This window comes from Galeopterus variegatus, unplaced genomic scaffold, assembly GCF_000696425.1.
Source record: "Galeopterus variegatus unplaced genomic scaffold, G_variegatus-3.0.2 Scaffold2592, whole genome shotgun sequence".
NCBI classification, from domain to species: Eukaryota; Metazoa; Chordata; class Mammalia; order Dermoptera; family Cynocephalidae; genus Galeopterus; species Galeopterus variegatus.
Window position 1 is genome coordinate 125,251 of NW_007728703.1, and position 12,615 is coordinate 137,865.

At 36.8% G+C, this 12,615-nt stretch overlaps 1 protein-coding gene across 1 annotated transcript in view; it reads left to right on the plus strand.

Annotated features, from left to right (window-relative positions):
* Positions 1–12,615, plus strand: part of PDE3A (phosphodiesterase 3A, cGMP-inhibited) — a 121,616-nt gene that overhangs the window by 78,903 nt on the left and 30,098 nt on the right. The window contains exons 5-8 of the mRNA XM_008582365.1: positions 3,421–3,640; positions 6,885–6,970; positions 10,164–10,318; positions 11,619–11,756. Coding sequence (XP_008580587.1) covers positions 3,421–3,640; positions 6,885–6,970; positions 10,164–10,318; positions 11,619–11,756 — 599 coding nt within the window. The remainder of the gene's footprint in view (positions 1–3,420; positions 3,641–6,884; positions 6,971–10,163; positions 10,319–11,618; positions 11,757–12,615) is intronic.

Genomic DNA, 12,615 nt, shown 5'->3' on the forward strand with positions numbered 1-12,615 from the left:
AAGAAAATTTGGTTATTATCTGCATTTATCTTTCCATGTATTTGAAGACTAACACAATTATTTGCATTCTAATAGTATTGGCATTTCCAGTCTTTTCTGTTTTTTAAACATTAAGTGAACTACGATAGTGCACAGTGGGGTAAATAGTTTGGTTTTGGGAAAAAGGAATTTATACATTTATATATTTATCTTCTCACCTACAGAATAAAAATATCCCTGCTTCTCATTGTTATTGCCAAGACCCATACTTGTTAGAAGTGTTCAAAATATGTAGACCAACAGTGCTATAGAAGCAAAGTGTTTTTCCTCTTTTATGGGTTTCTTTAAAATATCATCCCAGGCAGTAAGCTTGGAGTCTTAAAGTCTGCTTATTTGTTTAAACTTAATCCATGGTTTCCAAGCATTCTAATGGTTGTGTAGATTTTTAAATTTGTATTTGAGTGAATGGCTTGTCTCTGAGGCTATCAGCTGGCAGCTACTAAAAATTAGCAACAAAAAAGTCACTCTTCTCATAAGTGCCTTCAGAAAATACATCATGTCAAGATAGAAATGGACATTGTTCCCATGGGCTTTGAACTATACTCTGTAAAAAGAAGTGGTAGAAAACTGTCCAAAAACTCACAGTTCACTATCAAAATATGATTAAGGAATTGCCTAAAGCAGTGCCTATCAAGGATTTCTTTTTTTTTTTTTAAGACACAGCAATGAAAACCTGGCCATGGGCCTACCCAGCCCTATCCAGCCTTGCCCAGCAACCTTTCTGACCATGTCCCTGACCCTTTTCCTCCTCTTTGCTAAGCTGCCAGCCTCTGACCTCCTTGCTGATCCTCTGACATCCCCCAGGTAGGTCCTTCTTTCTGGAACACACTTTCCCAAAATACTTGTCTAAATGTCTTCCTTATTTCATCAGGCCTCTGTTCAAATCTTAACCCCCAGAGAGGCCTTTGCAGACCATCTTATCTAAAGAGCATTTCTGTCCTCTGCCCTCTACCCTCTACATTATTTTTCCTCATATCATTTGAAATTACATGACTTATTTTCTTCTTTTCTATTGATTTTTCTTTTTTAGTTTCTGTCTCTCCCAAAAGAGTGGGAATTCCATGAGATTGGGGACTTTGTTTTGCTCACCACTGCATAACTGGACTACAACACACAGGAAATATCTGTTGAGTGAATGAATGATTGAGTTACTTAGTGCAAATACTTTGATAACCTTCAAACACGTCATACCAGAGTTCAGCTCCTTATTGATTATAATGCTTTTCTAAGATTATCTGGAGTCTCTGTCTGCCTTAATCCAAAAAATAATCTAAATTAAACCAACTTTTTCCAACCTTTTTTACATCAGAGCACACTATACATATATATAATATATAGCAGCAAAGAAATGGGAAGAGATTTAGAGCTTGGTGACTAATATATTTCCTTTATCTTATAAAATTATAACAAAATCTAATTATAAAATTTTAGAACATGAAAATTGCATTTATTCTGGAGCTTCCAAATAAATTGTTTTTTTCAACTTACAACCATTTAATACTTCACAGCATATCTGTAACCCACTCACTGCATACAATGGTACAGTGATACATTGGTTGGGAAACTCTGTTAAAAATTTAGTGAACTTAATTTTCTTTTGGCTCAGGAGACTGTGTAATGTGAAGGTTTGTCAGTATCTTGGTAAAATAACTAAATCTTTTAAAATAGAAATAGAAATCAAAATAAAAATCATAAGGCATGTTGTAAGGAGCAATACAAATACTGCCTAACAGATCATGGATTTTTCTTCCCCCTTGGGCTGTCTCTGATAAGTACGGTCTAATAAACCACATTTTACTAAGAATAGCTGGGCTCACTACAGATTGTCCCACTTATTAGTACTATGTCTCTGGGAAGGTTGTTTAACCTCTCTGGGTCTAAGTCATTTTCTGTGTTAAGTATAAAGGCAGGGGGTTGGTCTGTTGATCAGGAAATCAGTAATAGAAATGTTCAGAAAAGGACTAGGAGAGGTTGCTGCACGCTTAAGCAAAGGAAAAGTGAGATTTGTCATCTTTCAAAACAAAACAAAAGAAATAACACTGCCAACAAGAAATTTAAAAAGAAAATTACAAAAACCCTTCAGCAAGCTTAGAGCTCTCTTCCGTGGACCAGAAAACCATGGGGTGTGACAAATCAACTTTTGAGAGAACTGGACACTGGGGGCGAGCTTGGCTACCAGCTCAGCACACACAGCATTCGATGATGTCAAAGTCTGTGGCTGTAAATTTCCCCTGAGTTGTGAGAAGTAGGGAACAACTTTTAATGATTTCAGTAGGTTGTTTGGCCATAAAATCATGAAAACCAGTAAGCAGGTAGTCGTTCAGAAGTTATTTCTCTCTCTCTCTCTTTCCAGTTTAAAGCACAGGCTACCTTCTCAATGTTCAAAAGAGTATCTTCAGAAGACATGTCTTCCAACAGCAGCACTTTGAAATCTAAGCCAGTGTCTTGTAAAATTCTTACAATCTGTAGTAAACATAGACAGTTTGGCACAAATACCCACATTCGAAATTTAAGCTTTATGCCTATTGTTTGATCTATAATGAATCACGTTACATTTTTTAATGTTTTCCTCAAAAATCATTTTGAACAAATACTGTTTTACACAAAAAGGTCCTGTTCCACTGAAAATGTGAATGGTTAATAAAGTGAATTGCCTCTCAAACATGTGTGTCTTTATTTACATATTTTAAGCATTCTACGACTGCTAATACCAGTTAATGTTCAGAACAATAGCAGATTCTGTGCCTGTTAAAAATTTCTCATCTAGGGCCGGCCCGGTGGCGCACTGCAGAGTGTGCTGCTTGGGAGCGTGGCGGCGCTCCCGCCGAGGGTTCGGATCCCATGTGGAGACCAGTTCCCGCTCACTGGCTGAGCGCGGTGTGGGCACAACACCGAGGGTTGCGATCCCGTTGCCGGTCCCCGGTACGGGCGCGACACCAAGGGTTGCGATCCCGTTACCGGTCAGTAAAAAAGACAAAAAGGAAAAAAAAAATTTCTCATCCTAACAGAAGGCAAACACATGAGAAAATTTTCACTTTTATTTTCCTGTCAGAATGGCAAGAAGTAACCAACCTGGGGGGAGAAAATAATATCCTTCTGTCCTGAAGTTACTCCAGGACACCAAGACTTTAGCCAACATTGGAGGTGCCAACATTGCCATCGATTTTTTCTTGATGATTCATTATTCACATTTCATGCTGTGGAGACACCCCAACCACACACCCAGTGTCCAGATGGTGGCATGCGGAGGAGGCCAGCCCAGTGGCCTGAGTCTGCATGTGGTTGTTATTGAGCTGACAGGAGTCCAGGTGAAGTTGAAGAGGCAATTTCGCATTTCGAAGACATTTGTTTAGTGACTTAATAACTCCCATTTTTTCTCAGGTGTCCTCACTAAAATTTCACCTCTTCCATCACCCTGCTCCTCACCTCTCCAAGGGACTCCTGCCAACAGCCCGGTCAGCAAAATTTCTGCAGTGCAGTTTCCAGAATCTGCCGACACAGCTGCCAGACATGGCCTAAGTTCTCACAGGACCTTAACTTATACTCAGAGTGCCCCTGACCTATCCCCCCAGATCCTGACTCCACCTGTTCTGTGTAGCAGGTAAGCATTTTTATATTGTTAAAACTAATAATGAAATTAGTAATAGTTTACCCCACAGAAACCCCCACCACCAGTCCACATAGCTATGTTTAGGTTTGCTGAAGTGGTGGACAAGAAACAAAAATAGGCTTTAACAGAAACTTAATTTTTCAGTGGTTTTTCTATTACTAGAAAGTTTAGAGTTCAAACAGTCCATAGAACTAATCTTTGGAGATGATACCAAGTAATTAGTTGTGTATTTTGTCTGCTTACTGATAGAGAATACATAAAATATATAATTTAAAAATTATATCAAGTAATATCAAGTAATCTTGTATAATTCAACATTTTGTTGGAATGTTTTTTACTTGCTCTCCAGGGAGTATTTTATATTGATTTAAAAGCTATTTTTATCTTAAATTTGCATTTTCTATTTTAACACTTTTGAAATGTATGAATAATACACGACACATCATGGCTAGACTCAAATAGTTTTCTGAGTACAATTAGGCAATTGCTTGTGCTGTTCTGTCAGGTTGAAACAGAATTACAAAGTGTTGTCTATCGCAGAGCTTAAGAAAAAAGGCCTCCCACGGCTGGAGCAATTATTTTGCCAACATTGTCACTTGAATAGAAATACCTTCTCTTACTGATTAACAGATTTTTATTCTTCAGTAATAGCTTAAACTTGAGTAATTGATCTTAAAGCATTGCACTAATTTTTAAGTAGAAAAGAGTTGAGTGTTTTTAAGTCTAATCTTGAGACAGTCTTGAGTAAAGTGATATTTTTCCCTGAAGGTTAATAAGGATAACTCTTGGAATAAAATTGTAGCATGTTAATCTTCTAGTACCAAATATTCATAGTTGCAGATTTCCAGATTTTATCAATAGATTCAGATCTAAGAACTAGCAATTGACATTAAACCTCACAAGTTTCATTTTCATATACTTTGGTCATAAACTCTGTAAGTTAAATAAATGTTATTTATTTTGAAATATTTATTTTTACTTCCTTTCTTTTTACAAATATTTTTAAATGGAAAATTATTTCTGTTTGTTTTTTTTGGCCAGGGCCAAAGCAAAAAGTTATTTTACCATCCAAGGTTATTTGGTCACCCTTCCGTGTGACAGCTATTTTTATAAAATAATTTCTGTGGAATATTAATTCTGTTTATTCCCCACAAAAAATATATTTTCTGTAGTAAAATATAGAAAAGATCTGTCATATTTCCCTCTTAAAGATCTGCAACACATGTCACTTTCTTCAAAGCTCTGAGAAGTTCTGCTAAAAGAACACCTCTTGATTTTTGTTTCATCTAGTGATTTCTGAACTTACTCGACTACAGAATCAATTTTTTTAGGTTAACACCCAGTGATTGCTCATGGATGTTTGGCAGAACACACTTAAACAGTGTGGTATTGAATGTATTCTGAGCCAGGATAAAGTCCAGTGGAGTCATCTGCATCAGGGACATCTGCTTCCAGCTTTTCTAGGGAGACTCTCCCACTGTGGATTCCAGACTTGAGGGAAATAAGTTGCCTAAAGAAAAGAGAGAGATGCCCAGAAAAGGTCTAGCATTCACATGGCTTTTATCATCATAGTATATTGTGTTTTCTCAGCAGGAAGAATGTAGTAGGATTCTTATAAAAGAGGTTTCAGAGAAAAACAAGGGTATTTCAGTGTCTACTTGTTCAGTAATGTTTATAAATTCAGTAGTGTGTGTTTTATTTGTTTGGACTTTATAAGTCTATAATTCAAACCAGGTTTTATTATTGCCTTCAAGGCAGCCACCCATGTAGGCACAGAGAGCTCCATCAACACACGACTAATTATTGTGGTTTCCCCTGCTGAACTCGAAAGGTTTGGCATTGAATCCCAGTCTCTTGGCTGTTGTAATGTCTATGCAACAAGCTATTTTTTTGGCATAGGAACTGGCATATTTGAATTACTAATTTATGTAGTCTTTTTTAGGTATTATCTTACAATGAAAAATCTTGAAACTAATAAATTGTACTTCTATGAAGCTTCACCTGAGAATATAAGCCCATCAGTTGCATCTACTTTTCTTTTTTCTTTTGTCCTGTCATTTTCTTTTGATTCCCTAACTCAAATTGATAAGATTTCATAGTTAGAAATATGTTGTGTGTAATGTTTTTCTAATCACATTCAAGGGTTGAAAAGTAAATTTACATACTTTGAAGATGCTCTCTTGCTGGAAAATAGTTTTCTCTACTGCACATGCAAACATAATTCAGGGGGGTATAAATTGATGAGACATTTAAGATATTAAGCAATGAACTTTTACTCATTTCTTTTCGTTTTAGAGTGGGTAATCTGTGGTTAAATAACAGACAAATAAAAAACCCTCTAAGACCCTTTGTGATATTAGCCAGAAGGAAAGAACCCAGCAGCCAAATACAGGATTGAGATCCAATCATGAAGTCTCTAAACAAGATAAAAGAGAAAGGAGCAAGTTTGGGACTTTCTCAGGCCATTTGCAGAGTTACTTTTTAATTTTTTAAATAGTCAGACTGTTTAGAAAGGAAAAGTATCCTTCATCTTCCAACTCTGTCTGTTAAAAGGGCACTTTTCACCTGGCAGGTAGCTTCTTTTTTCTTTTGGTTGCTCACAGTTCCTGGTCAATTGTATATTCACACTTCATTAAACCATACCTCTCCTTTGCTTATTTTCTTAGAGCCTTAACGGGTGGCCAATGAATCAGAAAAAGGAATTCATTTTTATTTTGTGGCTAAAAACAAAATCGATATGCTCTCATTCCATTTTAACCTATGCTGTCCTTTCTTAAAGGGCTGTTTGGACATAACATGTCTTTACCCAAAGAAATAAATCTAATAATGAGGCTTTTAAGTAGGCACAAAGGTATTCCTTTGGGGAAGATATTTTTGACCAAATAGATGTCAGCACTTCTACTACAAATAGGTGGCAGCCTATCCCAGGATTCTCTAAATAATGTAACAAAATTTTACCAGCAGTTTCACCTCAAATGTGGTCTAGACCATGGAGGAAAAGAATGCGAGTCAAATGAAATTTCCAGTCATTTGTATTGATCATTCTCTCACAAACAAGAAAGCAGTATACTGTATATCAGCATCCATGTATAAGACAAAATGACTTTTTTTTCCATGAAACAAATCGAAGGTTGAAATATTGATTATTGTTGTCTTACTGTTCACATAGGTGGTATGTGCCTATGATTTTTTGAAAAGAGAAGGATATAATTGTAGCTCTTCTACTATTTCTCAGCTGTGGCAGACCATATTCCCAAGGGAATCCTGCTGATGGTCACCTGGAGAGAAGTGGTACAGCCACTCGGACACCAGGCAGAACAGGTAATTTATTGTTTTGGATTCTGTTCCTCAAAATGGAAAGAGCTTTTTTTTCTTTCTTTCTTTTTTTTTTTCCTGATCAAAAAGGTAACCTATATTTCTGATTTTGTAAATTACGTATTTTGAAAACCGGGGGAGAAAACCAAAATCATCCATAATCTTACTATGTAGAGTTAATTATAGATAAAGTTTTGGTGCAGAGTTGTCCAAAATGTTTCTATATATCTATACACGTGTGTATAGATATTTTTAAAATTAGAAGCCATTTTATATAATGTACAGCACTATATAGAAATATTATTTTATCTTGTTACTTTGGACACTGGAAGGTCATCTGCTTTAATGAGCTCTCTGGAGGTCGCCATTGCAGACCCTGAGAAATGACCCTGCTTATATCACTGTAAACTGAACATAGTTGTTCCTTGAGGCAGTGTAATGGAGAGGTTAAGAACGCAGGCATTGCAGCCTGGTTTATCATCATCATCATCATCATTATTATTATTATTATTATTACTATTATTAGAAGTGCTAAACCTGTGGCAGCTTCACAGGCTGTGAAGACTAGAAGGGTAGTGGGGAGAGTGTAGGGCAGGGTGAAGTATCATCATCATCATCATCATCATTATTATTATTATTATTACTATTATTAGAAGTGCTAAACCTATGGCAGCTTCACAGGCTGTGAAGACTAGAAGGGTAGTGGGGAGAGTGTAGGGCAGTGTGAAGTGTAGGTTTAGGGACAGGAGGTTGCTTAGGATGAGTAGGGACAGTATCACACCTTCTAGGCATAGGAGAGAGGATATGAGGTGGGATCAATATGTTAATAGTCCTACGAAGGATGTGGTATATGCTAGGATAATGTTGACGTAGACCGAGGGCATTTTAGTAGTTACAAAATGTCATAATTTTAATGGGTCGAAACCAATTGTTTTGATTAAACTAATTACTATATTGGGCTCATTCTAGGCCTTTTCGAGTTCATTTGTAGGCTAGACCTGGTGCTAGAACGAGCATTAGGATAAGTGCTATGGTACGTATCAGTCGGAGACTGTTTGGGTGGCTCACAGGAATCACATCCTGATTCTGCCACTTGCTTGCCTGTAATCTTAACTTTTCTGTACAGTTCCTTCATCTGTAGAATGGGCATAATAGTAGTACTACCACAGAGGACCGTAGTGAGAATTAAATTACCTAAAATATATAAAGCACATATTGCTTATTATAGTATCTGGGTTGCTAAAAATAGGGTTTGCTGCTGTCGATATAATAATTATTATTTTATTTTTATTCGAGGGCATTTTAGTAGTTACAAAATGTCATAATTTTAATGGGTCGAAACCAATTGTTTTGATTAAACTAATTACTATATTCAGCTCATTCTAGGCCTTTTTGAGTTCATTTGTAGGCTAGACCTGGTGCTAGAACGAGCATTAGGATAAGTGCTATGGTACGTATCAGTCTGAGACTGTTTGTTTGGGTGGCTCACAGGAATCACATCCTGATTCTGCCACTTGCTTGCCTGTAATCTTAACTTTTCTGTACAGTTCCTTCATCTGTAGAATGGGCATAATAGTAGTACTACCACAGAGGACTGTAGTGAGAATTAAATTACCTAAAATATATAAAGCACATATTGCTTATTATAGTATCTGGGTTGCTAAAAATAGGGTTTGCTGCTGTCGATATAATAATTATTATTTTATTTTTATTGATGCAGCCCTAGGGACTTGCCTTTGTTAGAGCTGAGAGTATGCAAGGGAGAAAAGAAAGTTGTGTCAATCATACAGTTTAGAGTGATAGAGCTACCAAATACTTCTTAACTATCTGCCTCAGTATCTCTTGGTAGACACTGAGGCACAGGTAGTGTAAGTAAACTGCCCAAGGTCACACAGATTGTAAATTTTGTCAGTAGAATTTGAACCCAGGAAATCTGATGAAGTCTAGTTTTGTTTTGTTTCTTTTATGGTTATTGCTTTCCATGGCCTACAAAATCTTCACCTTCCCCAAGGTCACAAAGGAAGTCTCCTTTATTTTCTTCCAGAAGCTCTATCGTTTTAGCTTTTACATGTAGGCCTATGCTCTATCTCAGAATAATGTTTTGCATGGTGTGAGGTAGGGAGTGAAGTTAATTTTTTCCCAATCCCACTGGATTGCTTCAGCATCTTTGTTGAAAATCAAATGGCCAGGATCTAATTTGGCAATTTCTACTCTTCCGTTTGATCTCTTTGCCGATCCTTAGGCCAGTACCACACTGTCTTGATTACTGTAGCTTGAATTTGAAGTCAGGTAATGTGTTTCCCCTAACTTTGTTCCCCTTTATCAAGACTGCTTTGGATGTTCTAGGTTTGTTGTGTGTCCTTATACATATACTGACTGATTATTCTTAAGTTGTTAGTGAAAGATAGGCTTTTGTTATAAAGCCTATTCCAATCGGAAATATTTTGTAAGACTTTTCCAAGAACCCATCTTTCTTCCTTTTTTCTTTTTTTGTCTTTTCCGTGGCCGGTAAGGGGATCGCAACCCTTGGCTTGGTGTCACCCGCACCGCGCTCAGCCAGTGAGCTCCACTGGCCAGTCCTATATAGTATTCGAACCCGCGGCGGGAGTGATGCTGCGCTCCCAGCGCTGCACTCTCCCCAGTGTGCCACGGAGTGGCCCTCTTCCTTTTTTCTTATGCAACTTCTTGTGTCTCAGTTTCCAATCTGCAGAGTGAAGATAATAGTAATACAATAATACCCACCTCCTAATATTGTGGAGAAGGTTACATATGTTAGCACAAATGAAGTGCTTTAAGAGGTACCTGACACATGGCAGGAACTCAACAAACTTCATTCAGGTTTCTTACTTAGCTATGAGAAGTTTCTCAAGGCCTTTGCCCCAGGAGCATGTTCTTCAGACACTTGGTAGTTTTTGATTGGTCTTTTAGTTAGCACACTTTACTGCTGACTGAATGGGGGGCAGTGAATGGGGGAAGATCAAAAAAGAAGCCACAGACTTTTAAGGAAAAAGATTGGATACCCAGGCTCTCCCATGTTCTTAAGGCCATGCCATCACTCTGTGTTCTACAAACCACTTTATTCCTGGGTGTGACAACTCAATTTCTGTATTTACCATATGCATTTCAGGAAGACTTGCTTAAATGAGGTCCCTTTCTCCCATTGCAAGACTCATAATGAGCTGTTCTCTTTCAATTACAGATGACACTGCTCAGGTTACCTCTGACTATGAAACCAACAACAACAGTGACAGCAGTGATATTTTGCAGAATGAAGATGAGGCTGAGTGTCCAAGAGAGCCACTGAGGAAAGCATCTGCGTGCAGCACCTACGCTCCTGAGACCGTGATGTTCCTGGTAGCCCCAAATCACTTAACTCATCCACTCACTCAAAAAATTGGCTTCTATTACAGAGCTTGACTTAGAAATAGATCCCTGAATCATGAGGTTTACAGACATATCTCATTTAGATCACACATGTATTGTAACCGTACCCGTATGTGGTAATACAATTTTTCTCTGTCCAAGCCAAATTGATCTCTTAATGGTTCTGTTATTTGGTAATTAAAAGCATAAGTATTTATCTTCACACATGTTTACAGATATTTCTTAACCCAATGAAAAAGTGTAAATATGTATAGGAAAATGAGTTCTTTTATTCAGTGAAACAATATTTTATAAAGAAAAGAAAAGAAGGAAAGTGGAAGTATACATTTAAATAAGGTTAATTTGGGGGAGGCAGCAAATGGTAGGAAGTACTCGTTTGTCATGTAATTACCAATTGTTGCTATAATCATTTTTCTTTTACCATATTTACCATTTCTACTTTTAGATCAAATAGATTATCAGGTAAAATAATTTATTTTTTCTTATCCTCATTATTTTCGATTTTCTTGGTAAATGTACTCTGAGGAGTATCCTCATTTGGGACCAGTTATAAAACATCTTTACACTTTCATGGTATGTGTTTCTCAGGAAACTGTGGATGATGTGAATTCAATTAAAATCCCTAAAAATCAGGCAGTTGTTATTCCACAGGGTGAATGCTGATTTTGAAGAATTAATATGAATTCGATATATTAGAGTAGGGGCAATTAAGTCCCCTTCCCACTAATGGCTTGCTTTTTAGAGTCCAACATAAGCCAGGAAGCTTCATCCCAGAAAAATTACGTAACTATATAAAGAGGTAAATTTATGTATAATTTCAGAGTATTCTGAAATCCTGGAATCTTATTTAAGAACCCTGCAGTAGACCCCAAAACAGTTATGTTATTTATTTTATTATTTTTTATTGGTTATTAATATTCATGAGATACAAAGCTGATATGTGGGAGCTAAGAGAGAAGGAAGGAAGGAAAGCAGTTATGTTAACTTATGGAAGAAACATTCATATTTTTGCTGGAGTATATGTGAACCGAGGATAGGTAGGCACCTAACAATGCCAAATTCATAGTCTGAAACAGCATTCAATGCTTTCCTTTTTTCTTTGGGGTCAATGTCTTTTATCTTGATTCTTCTTTTAAAGATCACTTATTCACCCTGGAATGTTTGGTCATTCTTTTGCAAGAAACTGTAGTTGTTAAATTGAACTTACCAAAACACAAATTGCTTTGTAGAAAAACTGCATGTCATTAAAATGTTTTAATCTTCATCACAGGAGAAGCCAATTCTTGCTCCTGAACCTCTTGTCATGGATAACCTGGATTCGATTATGGAGCAGCTAAATACTTGGAACTTTCCAATTTTTGATCTAGTGGAAAATATAGGAAGAAAATGTGGCCGTATTCTTAGTCAGGTAAGAACTACATTCATCTATATGACTTTAAATATAGGAAAAACAATTCCCTGGTTGCTTAAAGCTCTGTCTGTTCTTAACACCTGTGGATAGGTGTTGTGTGGAGAAAGGAAATTTCAGCACACAACATTCTGTAGATTCTTTGCTGGTGGGTTCACAAAAGAAATGGAAACTTTAAGTCGGTAGAATACCATGTTCTACAACTGAAATATGTATTTTTTAAACAAAGTTGGGGAGGCAGGTAGGAATATACCTGCAAGATGGACAAGTGATGTAAAATTCATGAAATTTAGCAAAAGAAAAGTTAACATGAGCCCCTACAAGAAGAAACCTGCCTATTTATAAACACTAATTTATTGTCTGTAATTATTTCCAATGACTATTGTTTTTAACTTTTGAATATTACAGTGCAGAAATATTTTTGCTCAGTCGTCTGAGAAACATATCCAATAGAGTTCTCCGTATTTGAAAAACACCTTTATTAATCACAATAAATAGAAAATGGGACCTGTTGCTCATAATAAGCCTTTGGCATTGTTTTCCTTAGGTTAGATTATTTTCAAAGCTTTCCAGATAAAGAAATGTTTGTTTTGCTGAGGGAGAAAGAAAACATACAGAAATTAAGAATTTAAACAGATGTTTAAAAAAAAAAAAAACTGATGGATTTGCTGTATTATCCAACACCTACCAAAATACACACTCTTAATTAATTAAAGGGGATGATGCAATAATATTTATCAACCTGTTTTAAAAGGTTTTAAGTGGGGCCGGCCCGGAGGCGCACTGGACAATGTGCCGCTTGGGAGCGCGGCGGCGATCCCGCCGAGGGTTCGGATCCCATGTGGAGACCGGTTCCGCT